Here is a 16835-nt window from a genome sequence, read left to right as displayed (position 1 = left end):
TCAACTGTACATTCTTCTTTTGAATTTATGAATCTGAGGGCTTACACTGGTACAAGCTATTATCTCCCAGACCCCCTGCTAAAAAGCAGAAGTAGATGCTACAACCCAGGATATACTGAGGGACAAAAGTCTACAAGTGTCTAGTCACCACAGGGCCCTCCAGGACAGGGAGGCAGGAAGGGCACATGACTAGATGGAAACAAAGTGGACTAGCGAGCCCAAGAGAACAGTTACCAGGAAATCATTACTTATACACGAATAAAGAATGAAAGGTATGCTCATAGTTTGTATCATTCCAATTCACATTCATTCGATGTTTATTGAGAGCCTAGAATATGCCAGACACTTTCACATGCTCATCACATTTAATCCTCACAACCACCTTGTAAGGGAGGTATCATTAGAGCTATTTTAACAATGAAAAACTGAGGCTCAGAGAGGACTAAGTAGCTTATTCAAAGCTCCCTAGATGATAAGGGCAGAAGCAAGGTTTGAATTCAGGCATGTTTGATCTCAAACCCGGAACTCTCCCTGCTGTACCACACTGCCTCTATGAAAGGGTAGAGAACCTCTGCCACATATAGCATCAGGCTTCACCCAACAGGTGTAGCCAGCCAGGAGGGAGGGGAGTAAGGGAGAAGGGCCCAGAAGTGACAGGTACCTGGCCCCTTCCATGAGACCAGTGCTAGGGCTTTCCCTGAGGGGTCAGAGAGAAGCATGGAGGGGAGGGGCCTAGAATCCAACCCAGGGCTCAGTGCAAGAGGACTGTGAGGAATAGGGCAGAGGCATAAGATGCCCCTACTCCAGAGGGAGACAGAAAAGGGCCTTCAAGTTTAAACCAAGTTAAGAAGACCCAGATGATGTGTCTTTTGAGGATGGGGTAGGGGGGATGAAGTGGGGGGGGACCTGAGCCAGAAGAAAGGAAAGGAAGGATGAAACCCTCTTGGAGTGTTATACTTTGACTGCTAGAGTGGCGACAGAGGAGGCTGGAGACAAGTCACCCGTGAAGGGCCTCATTTACCTGCCTCTCAATCTAACAACTCTCATCCTGACCAGAAAGGAAGGCTTCCTACTGAGATGCTGCCCTGCTCAGTCTATCTTCTCTGGCTTTTTCCAGGACTTGCGAGTCTCCCGGAAGATCTTGAACAGGGACAAAAGGATGGGCACAGCCATAGGCAGGAAGAGTGGGATGTAGATGGCAAACTTCTGGTCATCAGGGAAATAGAGGAGGTGGAGGAGCGAAGGATCAAAAAAGGCACGCTCTGAAGATGTCACAGCTTCCTGGCTGGCAACAAAGGCGGATGCCAGGTGCCCAGAAGCCAACTCCTCCGCTGCCTTCTGGACTGCAGCTACAGCCCTGTACACCTAGGAAGGGAGCAGGGGGTTACCAATAAGTCCTAGGCATCAGCTGGTGGGGAGGGTGGGAGAGGGCCTCACTGTGTCTTTCGTCTACCAGACAGGTTGCCTGGAGTTCACCCAGGATATATGGAGACTAGTAGTAAAAGGGCTAGGGTGTATTTTCTTAGTGCCTGCCTAATACCTCACACCCCCATCTGGACTCCTACTGGGGAGGAAGTCTGGGGTACTCAAGGATGGCATGCCCACACATTGCTTGCACCTCAAATGGCTCTCTGGGTTCACCACACCCTGGCCCTTGCTGGCCACTCCAATCCTGGGCCACAGAATCCATCCCCTGCCTGCTTACCTCAGATGCCACATCGTCCTTGATGACAATGTTGCTGATCTTGCCCAGAAGCTGGGCCAGGGAAGTGAGAGTGGTGGTGGCTGTGGCCAGGTTCTCCACTGACCGAGCCCAGAGCAGCCGATCTAGCTCCCAGGTCATCAGCCCTTCATTCTTAGGCCCTGAAAACAGGCATTTTGGAGGCACCTGGGGCTGAGCAATCCCAAAGAGCAGCCTGCAGGAACAGTGAAGAAGGTCAAAGGGGCTGAGACTAGAAGGTGGGAGAAGATGGTTAAGATTCCTAGAGTAACTACTAGGATTTTCAGTCTTACCCAGAACCACAGGGTTTGTAGGAAGTGCCTCAGGGTCTTGGGGGGTGAACGGCAACACTAAGCACTCTGAAGCCCCAAGCCCTGCTCTAACCAGTGTTTTCACTTTTACCTGTTTCTACATTGGACTTCCAAGATCTTATGTGAAAAAAAGGTTCCATGGCTAAAATATTTATGATAACACCAACTTAGTTTAATTCCCCTCACCCTGTCTACCTTCTCTTTGAACAAATGGGGCCCTTGAACCTTAGCTAAGGGATGATCTAAGACCACCTCTGACAAGGCAGGTGCGCTGTGCCTCTCTAATCGTGCATTCATGGCAGACATTGCTAATCAACCAGAATCCTCTTTTCTGATGAGCCCAGACAGAGCCTTAGAATCCTCAACATTGGCCGTCAGGCAGTCTCCATCAGGGATCTGTTAGCATAAGAATTAACAGCTATTTTCTTAAGCACCCCTAATCACACTCATGGACCTGACATTCATAGGTCGATTTTTCTTAAAACAGTTTTTGTTAGCAACTAGTCCTTCTTAGAGACAGATGAAGTGATCCTTGGAAACTTTTCTTGGGGGCTCTAGGCACAGCCAAGGTATCTCTGGCAAGTAAGAGTTCATGCCAGTCAGCCCAGGAGACTGGGGTCAGACTCAGCAGCCATGCCCCCAAGTGAATCCCCCAGGATCTCACCGCAACTGAGCCAGGAACACCTCCATCACTCGCACCATGTCCACATCGACTCTCACTGGCAGCTCCGAGGCATTGTAGGCTTTGGGGTCCACATTGTAAACCTGCAGGGGGAAATGAGGTTGCCTCAAAATCATGCCAGGACCATACACAGCTCTGCCCTCGACACTCTGGAGGCCGAGAGAGAAAAGGAAGACGTATTCTGTGCTCTTTAGAAATTACAATATTTTTGGAATACCTGCTATTTGGAGCTTTATATAAATTGTGTCCATTATCCCCCCAAAAGTCCTGTTAAAGAAATTTTTTTTTTATTCCATTTTAGAGTTCCTACCCATGAGACACTCTCAGTCTAACAGGGGAGACAAAGTTCCCAACCTTGTAAGACTTCCACAAACAGGGCCGAGAGCTAAGATATACACAGAATACTCCTAAGTCAGTGCAAACTGCAAGTCCAAAAGGGTCCTATTACAGAAACACTGACAGAAATAAGAAGCAGTGGGGCTGGCAGAGGAGGGGATCACAGCACCCTCACACCTTGATGCCGGTCCCACCACAGGCCGGGCCACAAAGGATGCCAGAGAAACAACAAAAGGGACAGTCTCAGGGAACATCTGTCTGTCCTTGAAGCTTGGGCTCCCAGATCTGCATGGTGTGACCATTACCATAATGCCACCCCAGCGGGGACTGTGGAAGGCGTTGGTGGCCACTGGAGCCCCATCCTTGTCCTGAATGTACAGGGGGGAGTGGGCCAGCTCAGGTACATAGAGTAGAAAGTTGAGCACAGGGTAAAGGGAGGCAGCGCTGGATCCTGTGGTACAAAGAGAAGGGCAATCAGAATACCAAACACGTTGGACCTAGATCTTTGTTCCAGGTCAGCCTTTTAACTTGCTGGTCACTCACTCAGGGCCTCATCTTCTCCAACTGATAATCACTAGAATATCCTCCAGGCCTGGGTTTCTGTGGTAATGAACCTCTGAACATTCTCCCAAGATGTGCCACACACATGAAGTGCAGTCCTCAGCCCCAAACTGCTCCTAAAATCGCCCCTCCCCTAACAGGTACCCCCCAAGACAGCTCTCTTGGCCACTGCCACAGTGCCCCCATATTACTATAACATATGTTTTATGCACAAGTACAAATCTGACCTCTTGTCAGTTCCTGCTTAACATCTTTTAATGGTCAACTATCCATACCAGGTTAGTTTAAACTCTAACATGGTCCTCTATGATCTGGTGCCTGCCTGCCTTGGCAGCGTCATCTTGGTCACTCTCTCACTATTCAGCCACACTAAATTTCTCTGAGTTTCCTGAATGTTTTCATGATCTTAACTCTTCTGCATCTAAGCTCATAATTCCCTAGCCTGAAATCCCCTTCTATCTCTGTAGTCAGCAGTGCCATAAAGCAATCCTTAGGCCTTTGTTTGCTGGAGGAAGGAGGGAAGGCAAGGGGAGGGAGGAAGGAAGGAAGGAAGAATCCACCAAGGCCTCATGCGCCACTCCTACCATACCCCTTGGTCCACACTGGCCTAACCCTGTTGCCTGAAATTCTACAACTAGTGATCTACTCACTTCGGTTTCTATTACAGTTCTTGGTCACACCTACTCTTCCTAGGTACCAGCTCCAAAATGAAAAACTGGAATCCTAGCTTCAAGGTTCCTCAATCTCAATCAGGAGAAGTGCCAATTCAAATTCTGCCTTCATGTACTTCTGTTGTTGTCTTTTCTACATGTGTGGCCCGTATCATTCCTGGATGGCTTGCAGGGAGTGAGACAGATTATCCATTCATTTATAGAAAGTGCCAGGAATATTTCATAAATGCTTTTGGATATGACAGTGTGGAGATGGAGATGAGAGTCTGAATGAAAAAAGAGCCTAAATGCCCAGCACTTCCTCAGACCAACCCAATTTGGGAGCCATCAATATATACAACCCGCCTCCCACCCTAGGCTGAGCCTTCAAGGTCCCTCCCCAACCTGGCAGAAAGACCCTTATCCTCAGCTCACCAAGCCGGGACTCCACTGGGTTGATGACATGGGGGAGGCTGTGTGCGGCCAAGTAGTAGCTGGAGGACGCTGGGTCAAAGCGGGGGTTTACCCCCAACACTGCGTAGTAAAGGATCTGTAGAGCCAAGAGGGAGGACATTATTTTGTTTACTAATTTATATTCCACTTTGTCCTAAGAAAAGATTTGAGGTGTCTTAAAAAGATAACAATTAGGACAAGGTAAACTCTAAGAGGCAAAAACAGGGCTGAGAGAAAAGAGGAGTAGGGAAAAAATAACAAATCTAAGGGGAAAGTTAATACGCTAAATCTAGGCTTTGAAAATCACATATTTTACTAGGCTTTCTAACAGCCTAAACAAATAGCATAATTCAGTGTCCACAAGATCAAATCACGTCAGTTGTTCAGAAGTAATTCCTCCCACTACCACGACCTGATAAAAATTTTTTCCACATATTCTCTGAGGACACTGTCTGATTCAGAAAGTTACATTTTTCATCTTTACTATTACTACGTTAACATATTTCAGAAAGTTTTTTTTTTAGGAAGTTCCCCATGGATAACACAACTGGTGAATACAGTCTAGAGGGAGCCATGAGGAAGTTAGTTTTTTAACAAGCATTGACAAACTCCCCAAGCTGGACACCATAGAGGGAAAGTAGACCCCAGAACCACAGGCGTACACGGGAAATCAGAATCTCTGAGAGAGGGAAAAACAGACTACATTTGTAAACACTAAATACAGAGCGACTTTGAAAAGGATGGTACAGCCAGGAAAAGGGCTCCTCAGCTCACTCCCAGACTCACCTGAGAGTCTACAGAGAAGTTGCCCACAGCACTGAGGGCATTCAGGAAGGGCTGCACATAGTGCCGGACAGCCCCCTCGATGTCCCAGTGGACGTCATGGGACTTGGGGTCGGGGTTCAGTAAACTGAAGGTGATTTCATAGCCTATAGAAACAGGAGTCAGGGAAGTCAGAGGCTTCTGTGGCTCAAAGGCAGCCTGTATCCCTGGCTGATCTGAACTTGTTTCCCGCCCCCAGGATGGGGCTGGTTGCCAGCATGGAACCACGGGAGGATAAAACTGGGATGAGGAACACTGAGTGCTTTAAGAAAAAGATGAAACCACAGAAGAAAGGAGTAAAGAGGTTGCATGCAGATTCCCTTCCTGCCCCGATGTCTCCAATAATTCATTTCCTTCTCCCTGCCCACAGCAAAGCCTGGTCATCTTACCCAAGCTGGACTTGAGAGGCCGCCTCTTATCAGAGCTCCACTTGTCCTCTGGAAGGTGGTCAGCCAGGGCCGCAGCAAGCACATCCTCAGTCAAAGACATGGCCTGGGCTACCTGGAGTATGCGGCGGCCAATGATGTTAAAGGCCTCGCGGTGTATTATCCCCCGCACAACTGCCATCCTCTTGGGCCCAATGTAGCTCATCATATCCTGTGAGAGACAAGCAAGGGACAGAATGTCCATGGCTCAGAGAGGAAAGCAGAAGAGCAGTCTGGTCCCTGTCTTTGAGAATCTGGCCTTTTGCCACCGACCAACAGGCCTGTACCTCTCTCTAGATTCAGAGTGAACTATTATCCCAGCATTTCTGAGTAATAGGTGTATGTGAGTGTTTTCATTCATTTCAGTTCCCTTCTCCTTTCCAGTTAACATAGATCCAGGAAATATTTAAATTGTTACGGGCTGGAAACTAAGAGATGGCATGCTGAGTGAGAAAAGTGGAATAAACACACAACTGGAAAGTTTGATACAAGTAAATGGCAAAGAGGCAAGCAGAAGAATTTTCACAGCAGCATTATTTCTAATAGTATAAAACTGGAGACAGTCCAAATACCCATCAGCAGCAGGGTGGATAAACTGTGATATGTTTGTACAATGAAACATTAGACAGAATTTTAAATGAACACATTAAATTCAACTACATGTATTATCATGGATGATTCAAACATAAATGTTGAGCAAAATGAAAACCAGGGAAGAACGTGTGCTAAATTATACCATTTATATAAAGTTCAAAAACTTGTAAAATTAAATATATTGTTTATAAAGATACAACCTATGTGATAAAATGTGAAAGAAAAGAAAAGGATACAAAATATGGTTACCTTGGGCCGAAAGGGAATGGGGTATAACCACGGAGATGCACTATATTGTAGTTTGCAAGCTCCGGGTGAGTACTTAGATGTTCATTAAATTTTTCTTTCATCTTTTTGTAATAATTAAATATTTCATTACAAACTTAAAAATAAAATGGTACCTGGTATAGCTCCCACTGAGCCTTTTGCTCATAAAGTGAAGAGGTCAGTGTATTGCTTATATTATCACAATCCATTCAAACCAGCTTCTTTCAAACCTGATTTTTTTTTTTTCCACTTTAAATGGTCACTGGAGGTTGAACCACACACAAGCCTTGGATTTAGAAAGACCCAGAGTCAATGAAAAAACCTCTCTTTGCATTCTGTTTAAAAAATACTTGAGGGGGGAGGGTAGAGCTCAGTGGTAGAGTGCATGATGCCTTGCGTGCATGAGGTCCTGGGTTCAACCCCTGGTACCTCCATTAATAATAAATAAATAAACAAGCCAATAAATAAATTAATAATTATATTTTTTTAAAAATTCTTGAGCATTTTCTGCGGCAAATGGAAGAAATGCACAATAGCGCAAGGAGGAGAAGACTTAGGAGAGAATGAGCTGAAGGGATAAGGCAGGGTCGCAGCCTCTCTGCTCTCCCTACCTGGGGGAGAAGTGAGGAGTGTTCAGAGATCACATACACAGTCAGGGAGCCCTCTGCTTGTTCCGGTGGCTCAGCCAACATGGTTTCTGCCTCTGGAGACAAGAGCAGATGGTGTACCAGGAGCAAAAACACCATTCCCTCTCCCTCTGGCCCCCACAGTGCCGAATCCATCACTCTACCTCCCACTCACACCCAGCTGACACCGTGGCCAGGCTTGGCCCTCAGTGGCCCAGGCTGAAACACAAGGTGTCTCATTCCCAGCCTTCCCAGAGAGAGTTTGGAGTAAAGACAAGGTACGGAAACTATACACTTAGAGAAGGAAAAAGAGGGCTTCCTATTAAAATGATCACCCCTTCCAGTACCTTGTATGCTGCCCAATGACAGGGCTTCTTCCTCATGGTCCAAAGCCCTCCGATAGGCCTTCTGGAAACGGCATTTGATTTTCAACTTGTCTGAGAGAAAAGGAAGAAGCATGAAGAGGAGAGTAAATGTCAGACCTCTGCCCACCTTTCCAGCCCTAACACTGTCCAGTGTCTGAGGACAGCAGCAAGACTGTTTGCAGAGAAAGACCAAGAAGCAACAGCCAATTCTAATGATTGCTGGATGGATGATATAAACACAAACATTCTACCTCTTCCACTTGCCCAGCTCTTGCCTCTGCCTGTAGACACACTACCTTCAACCTGAAGTACCCTCCTACAGGGAAATCCATTATAATATTCATTACATTAACAGGTAAAGGGAGAAAAACCACATGATCACTTCAATAGGTGCCTCAAAATAAACTCAGTGAACATCCTTTTTTTTCAGTGAACATTCTTGATAAAAATAATATGTACACTTAATAACAAAACAGTAAATACAGTTCCATTAAAATTACTAATAAATCAAGAATGCCTGCTATCTTCTCTATTATTCAGCACTGCTCTTTCTGAAGTTCCTGATCAATGCAATAAGTGAAAAAAGATAAATTATTTTCCAAGAGAATCAAAGAGAACCTACTAAAAAATGGTTACAAGAATATGCAAGAATCAATAGATTTCTGATAAATACCCGCAATACCCAATTAAGAAGGCAACTATTTTTTAAAAATCCCAATCAAGCTTCTGTGTTTAGTTGAATTGTACCTGCTTTTTGTATTTTGAGAGAGTGTGACTATTGAACTTGAAACCTTTAAAAAAAAAAATCCCAATCGCAGCCATTATAAAGAACATAAAAATACCCAGGAATAAATGTACAGAAGTATCAGGAAAAAAAAACCCCAGGGCTTTACTCATTGACATAAAAGAAGATCTGAATAAAATGGAAAAAACATACATGGCACCTAGATGGAAAGACTAAATATTCTAAGGATGTCAATTCTCTCCAAGTTAATCTAAACATGTAAGGCAGCCCCAAAGATTTTTTTTTGCCCCCTGGAATATGACAAGCTGAAACTAAAATTTATTGAAGTTCTTCTTTATAGAAGAATTCCAGGTCATATATGCGGAAGAAATGATAGAATTTTAAAATTGTCATTTTGCAACCTAATGAGATGGATTTCAGTATTAACGGATGCTAAAGCCATCAGATGAAAGGTTGACAGGGAACTAAAATAAAGAAATCAAGCTGACAATAACTTAACTCACTAAATCAGCTTTGTATAACCCAAAGTGAAACAACCAGCCATTACACAATACAAAGTGATAGGAAGTACACCACACCAACTATAAAGTAGTCTTGCCTAAAAAATCAAACTTGATTTTGATCAAACCTCTAGATCGAACTACCAGTTTATAAGAAATATGAGTAATAGAGGAATATATTAAATGCAGCTAGGAGGAAGCAATCTGCCAAATCCAGAATGTTAGATGTTCTGTCAAACAAATGACCTGGTTTCTCCAACAAATCAATGAAAAAAAGCATATTGGGATGGGGTAGGGGAGGCTGATAAAAGAGACAAAAGAGATTTTAAAAAATGGAGATCATAAAGTTAGGATTTAATGAGGCAACACATTTAAAGTGCTTCACCTATTTTCTAGCATATAATGAACAACTAATATTAACCATCATTATTACTGGCTAATGCTAATCTCTCACTCCTCTCCTAATTTAACCTGAATTCCTACACAGCCTTTAAAAATTCAACTTAAAAATTACAACCTTTGTAACCTTCTCTACCTTTCTTTCCTCCAAGACAGTTGTAGCTTCTTTCTTAAGTACAATCTCTGTTTCTTATATATTTGTATATTTCTACTGTGATTTCTTTAAGTGTCTCTATCCCCTACCTATGAATTTCTTGAAACCATTATCAATTTCTCTATTTTTTATGTATGAATTTTTAATTTTTTAAAATTTTCTCACATTATCAATTTCTTATTCATCCCCAAATTCCTGATATGTAAGAAGAGTACCTAACACTCAGAAGTGCTTAATGGTAAACTAAATAAGGCCTGCATACAAGTCGTAATTGATTCCAAACCTTGTTTTCATTCCACTACATCCCACTTCCTCCCCTATCCCCTAATGAGCATCAACTGCTTCTGATCAGGTAGCATCACTATTTCATGAATAAAACTGCCACCTTAATGATAAATACTGAATATAAAGCTGCTTTTCTTCTAACCTAACACACTGTTCATTCAGAGAAGCCTTTTAAATAAGTTTTTAATTACCTTTACGGGATACTCATGGTCCTCCTATCCAACCTATCTCTGGACTGAGCTCAGACCAGAAAGGTAGCCCTGGACCACCCTACCCCCAGGAACTCACACTTCAGAGGGATCTCTCTCTCATGCACAACGGTGAAGGGCAGCTTTTCCTGGTCGTCCAAGGGCACTGACTCCTGGGTAAACACGACGGTAACTGGCACCATGAGCCGGAGCTAGGGGAAGAAGCGTCAGGGCCATCAGCTGAGTCTCCACCTTGCCAGTGGGCTGTCCCCTGGCCCTCCACCACCGAGATCTTACCTGCAAGGAATTCAGCCCTCTAATCTGGGAGTAAGGCAACGGGGCCCGGTAGGTCTCCGTGGTCTTCCACCAGAGCGGTAGCCCCAGCACGATGGCCACCGCAGCGAAGAAGAGTGCGGCGCGCTTGCCTCGGACCACCTCTAGGGGAACGGGGGGATCCACTGAGGCGCCAGAGGTGGGCTCGGGTGCTAGCCCTACCCCCGACGCGGAGCCCGGGCAACCTGTACTCAGAGCCTCTCGGCCCGCATTCGTAGGGATTCCCGTGCGAGAGGCCCAGGCCCCAGTCTGAAGGGATCCTGTCTGAGGCGAACCCCGACCCCCAGTCCGTGGGACCTCTGGCACACCACAATCGCCACCCCTGCATTCCGCCCTCGCGATCCACGAGCCGCAGTCCCCACTCGAATGTTACCGCACCTAGATCTGTTGCTGCAGCCCCGGCGGCCGCCATGCTTGCTTCCGATTGCCCTGGCCGCCGAGGGGCGGAGCTACATAGGCTTCCCCCAATCGGAAACCCGTAAGGAGGGGGCGAGCCTACGGCAGCGATCGCGGCCAATCACGAGCGGCACTTCAGGCTCGCAGGCGGATAAAAACAGGCGATAGGTGAGCGGGGTCCGAAGTTTGAAAGGAGGTTACCCGGGCGCCGAGGGATGGTTCAGTAGCGGGTTGCGGCGTTGTCAAAAAACATTCACTTGATTAGTGCCCTCCTTCCTTATGGAACATACTCCTAGCCCCAAAGGTTAAGAGCACAAACTCTGCAGCTGTTAAATACTAGCTGGACGACCACAGGAAGCTCTAAGCCTCAGTTTTCTCACATGAAAAATGGAGATATTTACTAAATTGAGGCCATTCATGTAAAGAATGGGGCCTGGCACACGGAAAGCAATCAAAAGTCACCTATCACGATCATTGCTTATCATCACTATCACAGAGCTCCTCTTCCGGAGATGCAAGCTAGTAATATCTTTTTAGAATATTTGGCTCGTTCAATATTTTTCAAATGCTTTTGAATTCACTTCCAACTTGTAAAAGTCTGGATACTTGACTTAAAATTCTTGAAAATTCATGATCACAGACTCTGGATCCTGATCACTTGGGTTCAAATCCTAGCTTCACCACTTAACCTGAGTGATCTTGAGAAGTTAACCTCTCTGGGCCTGTTTCCTCATATTAAAATAGGGATAGTAATAGTATCCAGTTTATATAAAATTGTTGTAGTAAATGAGTTAATAAATGTAAAGTGATTAGAATAGGACCTGGTAGGAAAGTGCTATGTAAGCATTAGCTATTTTTGTTAATATAAGATCAGGCCACACTGGGCTCACATTCCCCTATTGCAATTTTAAATAGCTGGATGGAGCATTTGTTGTGTACTTTACATAGAGCATGGCCTCCCCAGTTCACACAGAACACAACCAGCAGGTTCTCTCGTTGTTTCATCTGCTCAGATAGACCCAGCTTCTTGACCAGCCAAGTGGTCAAAGTTCAGCATGAGACCTCACCAGGTCTGCTTTTGCCCAGACCCTTAAATTGGCTCCCTCTGTGCCCTCATCTATCCCAAATGAGAGTGGGCAAAAGCGCTTGGCAACCTCCTAGGTACCCTGCTGAGTCTGGCAGTCCTGAGCCTTGCAGATTTTCCCTGTTGTGCAGAAGCCCAGGTGCTCATCCTGCAGTGGCTTCCCCTATCGAAATGCATGAAGTCCCAGCAGGGCTCAACACAGCTAAGTAAGAGACTCCCAACCTTTCTTATCCCAGTTTTGGGCCTTGTGCAAAAGCTGCCTTCAGGAGTTGCTCAAGTCTTGCCTCATTCCATCCTTCTGCAGCTGCAGCCAAGTGCCTCTGAAGTGGCAATTCCTGAAAGACTAGCAGCCCTCCACACTGCCACGCTCCAGCTTGGACATGAACAGGCAAGAGCCTGAGCTGGGAATGGTGACTGGGTATGCCCATCCCCCATAAACTTAAAGCCCAGTACAACTCAAAACTCACCCTCTCCACCTCCACAGTCAGAGAGGGCTCAGAGATAGAGTCAGCAGAGATCAGAAACATGGAGGTGGGAATTGGATGTGTAAAACAGACAGACAAAGTAGCATGTTTTGCTACCATTTATTTGCTATATGGTATGTACCCAAAGCATGAGTCAGCTCTGGTGTCCTACCCTCTGGTCCCAGGAGAGAGGGCGGGCAAGGAAAGCCCAAGGAGAAGCAACCCCACCATGAGGAAATTGTGGGAGCTGGAAGAGGCAGGGGGAGACCCAGGCATCCTGCTCTGACTTCTAGCAAGTTCTCCTGCCCTTTGAGGGGCTCCCTATCCTCCCATCCAATGGTCCCAGGTGCAGCAATTGGAAACGGGAGGGGAGGAGAAAAAAAGGAAGATGACTCAGTGCTGGATGGCGGTATCTCTGCTCTGCATGGCTATTTGGCCCTGGCCATAACTACAGGCAAAACTGGGTGCAGGTGGTCAAGCCGAGGGCTGTGGTATGGAGTGGGTACTCAGTAGGCATGGTTGGCAACAAAGAGGGACTGTGCTGCCGCTCCACCATCTTCTCCGCCGCCTTCATATTTGCCCTGGGCCGCAAGCCCATTCACCTGGAAAAGGAGACGGGTAAGTAGGCTGGCCCAGCCCACAGGGGCCAAACCCTGCCCAGGCTATAGCCTCTGGATGCTGCCCGCTGCCTGGCTACACACTACCTTCCCAACCACCAACCCTAGTTCCCAACCTCGGCCCTCTTGATGAATTCCTCAGTGGCGGCCCCAGCATTGTCCCATTGCCCTCGCCAGGCATTGAGGGCAGACGCCTGCAGAGCACGCCCATAGGAGAAGGTGAGGGCCCAGGGCCGGGGAAGGGGGCAGCGGTTGATAGCATTGAGGTTGAGAGATGCCTCCTCTTCACTCTGACCCCCAGACAGGAAGGTCACCCCTAGGGTAAAGAAAACAAACTCATTTGTCACTCCTTATTTTTCCAGGGTAAGGAACCCCTAAAGCCCGCAAAAAGAACCTGAGTATGGGTCTCAGGGATAGGAACAGGTTTGGAAGCAGGGTGGTACCTGGGACAGCTGGGGGCACAGTGCGACGCAGGGCAGTGACAGTTGCCATGGCGATCTCCTCTGGGCTATACTTAATGGGACAGGCATGGCCGGGAGTCACCATGTTGGGCTTGAGCAGGGTCCCCTCCAGGTACACGTGATGGTCACTCAGGGCCTTGTACACTGCAGCCAGGACCTGGGGATCAGAGGAGGTTTACTAAGATTCTGGGCCCTGCCACTTCCAGCACTACTCTCCTTGTCTAGGGGTGAGTGGGCATGACTGTGAGGGTGGGTAAGGTTCAGACTCACAGGTCTGTTCTGGGATCAAGTAAGAGTGCTTGAGGAAAGTGCCTGCATCTGAGCCAGAGACTGTGGGGAACAGCCTCCGTGTCAGGCTGTCCCTGCCGTATATGTCTGTGCCCACATGTAGACTCACCTTCTCTGTAACATACTGGCAGCGTTTGAGGTCATGGTCTCCATCAGGCAGGATTTCTGGTTCCACAATAGGCACAATCCCATTCTGCAGGTAAGAGCAGAGCAGCTTGGGAGGGGCGGTAGGTAGGAAGGAAGAAAGCCATGTAACCCTCTCCCCACCAGGCACAGAGCACCCATCTGACCTCCTCTCACACACAAACACATACCTGCTGGCAGATACTGGCATAGCGGGCCAGCACATTGGCATTCTCCAGAATGGCAAGTGCTGAGGGTGTGCGCTCACTGATTTTCAGCACGCAGCGCCACTTGGCAAAGTCAGCGCCATCCTTCTTGTACTGGGCACAGCGTTCCGAGAGCCCATCCAACCCTGCAGGCATAGTGCCAGCCTCATTACTCTGCCCTTCTTTGCCAGCATTAACCACCCAACAAGACTGTGGTCCTGAAGCCCACCTATCCTGTACCTTGAGTGGTGGTTTCTCCATCAGTCCCAGCTAGAGGCACTACACCCTTGTCAACCTGTAGGGGAAACAGGCAGAGGGCTGAACCCAGGCCGGATTCTCCTTGCCATCTCTCACAGGCACACACCTATTTGCATGCTCAGCCCCATTCAAAGCCAGTGGCTGCACCTTGATGCCCACGACAATGCCCTTATCCTGGATGGTACGGACGAAGGGGACCCCATTATCATCTTTCTGGTAGAATGTCTCATGGAAAAAGATGACACCTCCAATGCACTTCTTCACACGGTCATCAGCACTGAATAAGACCTGGCGGTACAACCGGCGGTTCTCCTCCGTGTTCTCCACCCCAATTTGGCTCAGCCGCTTGGCCATGCTGCCTGGGGGCAAACAAAGTAGGGTGTCAAGGTCATCCCCAGGGCTCCCTGGCCACCTCTACCCCCACCTAACCACAGGCCCCCACCTACCTACAGATTCATCTGCAGCAAGAATGCCTTTGCCTGGGGCTACAATCCGGAGGGCAATGTCAGACAACTCCTTTTTCTGCTCAGCAGAAAGGGCTGGGTACGAGTTGGGCATGGTGACAGCCCTGTGGAATGGAGACAAGACATAAAAGCTGGACCCCACCCACCACCTCCTCTGCTTCCTCTCTTGTCCATATGGGCCAACCTTTTCCTTCTCCCCAACAAGCAGGAGCTGGGAACAGAGCATCAGTCCTTGGCAGGAGTCCTGGGCCTTGAAGTGGCACCACAATCCCTCTGACAGCTAACAGGCTTAGGGCCCCAGTTCCCACACCTCCTTTTGTCCCTGGTGGGCACCCTTCCCAGCCCCAGGGTGGGGATGGGGAGGTGAGCAACCCCGAAGCTACAGATCTTCTTAAGAAACTATTGCCCAGACAAAGATGCCAATCCTTCTTTGACTGAATTTGGCCCTTTCTTCAGGTAGACACAAGCCCTGGTCTTTCCAGCTTCCCTCTTCTCATTCTCAGCAGGGCTCTGAGGAAAAGTGCACTTACTTCGAAGGCTTCAGAATGAGGCAAAAACACCCATTATTCCCTCTTCCTTCCGCTTCTGGAGGAAAAGGGTGGGAGGAGGGGCAGGTAGGGAGTAGGAATGTCACAAAACATGGCCACAGGCTCCCATAACCTCTTCTTCTATAGCCCAAACCTGACTGCCTAGGCAATCAGCAGATGAGAGCAGAGAATCACAGTTGAAAGGAATGAGGAGAGAGCCTGAGGAAAGAAGGGAGAGATGCAGGAGGAGGGAGAAGCCTAGTGGGGTGGTGACAGGGAGACAGGCTAAATAGGTAAAGGGTACCTAGACTAGGAGGATCAAGAAGGCAGGAGAATTGGAGAAGGAACTCAGCCTAGGAGAGGGAGGAGGCTGAGATTAAAATGGTCTGGATAGTGGGGGTGGGTATAGCTCAGTGGTAGAGCATACGCATGCACGAGGTCCTGGGTTTAATCCCCAGGACCTCCATTTTAAAATTAATCAATTAATTAATTTTTAAAATGGTCTAGGTGGGAGAGGCTGACCCCAAGGAAAAACCCGGTAAGCAGAGGAAGAGTTGGGACTGGAAAAGCTGAGGTCCAGGCGTGAGAGCTAAGAGGAAGAAGTGCCGTGGGAGAGGCTGAGCCATGGGGTTTCCAGTGGACAGAAAGGAGAGAAAAGGTAAGGAGAGAGCTGAGAAGGCACATCAAGGGGCCCCCGGGAGCAAGGCAAGGATGACAGAAGAGTCAGGGAGAGGAAGCAGCAAGGCTGAGCAGCTCCCGCTTCTCCCTGGGCCTCACCTGTGCGCAGCGAGTTAGCTGCGGCAGCTACAGGAACAGCTCGAGCTCAGGAACGAAAGCTGCTGCGGACCCAACCCTGGCTCCTCTAAATGAGGCTGCGGATGCCGCAGAGCTACGTGACTCCCCGGTGGGCGGGGCCGGCACGTCCCGGCCCTGGCCACGCCCCCTCCGCAGGACTGGAGTCTGCGGTAAGGCCACGCCTATAGGGGCGGGGCGACGAGGTGGAGTGACTAGGTTGCCAGAATCTCGGAGGTTGTTGTGAACTGTCCCCCTCCCACCTCGTGGATCCCTGCCACCAGGGTCCCCTGGGCAGGAAATGGCCTTGCCCTCATTTCTGCCACAGTTGCCTTTACTTTGTGCAGGGCACTGTGCTGGATGTTGGGGATGAAGCCTGGTCTGGTGAAGGAGAGGCACCTAAACAATCACCAAGGATGGGATAGTTGGGACAGAGGCACCAACAGTGTGGGGAGTCCAAGACAGGGTACTGAGTAAGGAACTGTTTCTCTGTCCTCACCCACTTATTCACCAGGGCCTACCCCGAAGGGGGATGGAGAAGGTAAGAGAATGAAGCCTTGTCTGTTCCCCACTAGGCTGTGAGCCAGGGAACAAGCAGTCCAGTGCCGAGTATTTGGGGAAGCAAGAAAAGGTGGCGGTGAGGCAGCTGGCTTTGGCTCTGGATGCAGTGGGAGGGGTGTGTGTGGAGTAACCAGGCAGAAGGGCCAAGCTGCCTCTCTCCAGACTTCATTCACCTACC

At 48.1% G+C, this 16835-nt stretch overlaps 2 protein-coding genes across 3 annotated transcripts; both read right to left on the bottom strand.

Moving 5' to 3' along the window:
* Positions 1-284: 284 nt before the first annotated feature.
* PIGS (phosphatidylinositol glycan anchor biosynthesis class S) lies at positions 285-10866 on the bottom strand. Its single transcript, XM_006184926.2, has 12 exons — positions 10795-10866; positions 10381-10520; positions 10184-10295; positions 7795-7884; positions 7433-7524; positions 5925-6132; positions 5500-5642; positions 4696-4810; positions 3355-3500; positions 2696-2796; positions 1706-1916; positions 285-1365 (listed from the first exon to the last, which is right to left on the bottom strand). Exons 1-12 carry the CDS (start codon positions 10826-10828, stop codon positions 1090-1092), a joined length of 1668 nt encoding a protein of 555 aa, XP_006184988.1. The 5' UTR covers positions 10829-10866; the 3' UTR covers positions 285-1089.
* A 1595-nt stretch (positions 10867-12461) lies between these two features.
* On the bottom strand, positions 12462-16226 carry ALDOC (aldolase, fructose-bisphosphate C). Of its 2 annotated transcripts, XM_032457623.1 has the most exons (10): positions 16082-16194; positions 15308-15362; positions 14760-14881; positions 14461-14672; positions 14296-14350; positions 14041-14201; positions 13836-13919; positions 13421-13595; positions 13094-13293; positions 12462-12962 (listed from the first exon to the last, which is right to left on the bottom strand). In XM_032457623.1, the coding sequence occupies exons 3-10, from the start codon at positions 14869-14871 to the stop codon at positions 12867-12869; spliced, it is 1095 nt and encodes a 364-aa protein (XP_032313514.1). In that variant the 5' UTR covers positions 14872-14881; positions 15308-15362; positions 16082-16194; the 3' UTR covers positions 12462-12866. The 2 variants fall into 2 exon arrangements, with proteins under 2 accessions (XP_032313514.1, XP_006184990.1); XM_006184928.3 differs by lacking the exon at positions 15308-15362 and having other exon boundaries at positions 16082-16226.
* Positions 16227-16835: the final 609 nt, after the last annotated feature.

This window comes from Camelus ferus, chromosome 16, assembly GCF_009834535.1.
Source record: "Camelus ferus isolate YT-003-E chromosome 16, BCGSAC_Cfer_1.0, whole genome shotgun sequence".
Taxonomy (NCBI): Eukaryota; Metazoa; Chordata; class Mammalia; order Artiodactyla; family Camelidae; genus Camelus; species Camelus ferus.
Note: the sequence above shows the minus strand (reverse complement) of the source record. Positions and strands in the feature narration are given on the sequence as shown.

Coding starts and splice junctions, on each gene's coding strand:
- ALDOC (XM_006184928.3), bottom strand. CDS start 14,871: ATGCCCAACTCGTACCCAGCCCTTTCTGCTGAGCAGAAAAAGGAGTTG. Junction 14,673..14,759: donor TGCTGCAGATGAATCTGTAG/GTAGGTGGGGGC, acceptor GTTTGCCCCCAG/GCAGCATGGCCAAGCGGCTG. Junction 13,596..13,835: donor GCCAGTATGTTACAGAGAAG/GTGAGTCTACAT, acceptor TCTGATCCCCAG/GTCCTGGCTGCAGTGTACAA.
- PIGS (XM_006184926.2), bottom strand. CDS start 10,828: ATGGCGGCCGCCGGGGCTGCAGCAACAGATCTAG. Junction 7,525..7,794: donor GTCATTGGGCAGCATACAAG/GTACTGGAAGGG, acceptor TCTTGTCTCCAG/AGGCAGAAACCATGTTGGCT. Junction 5,643..5,924: donor GCCTCTCAAGTCCAGCTTGG/GTAAGATGACCA, acceptor CTGTTTCTATAG/GCTATGAAATCACCTTCAGT.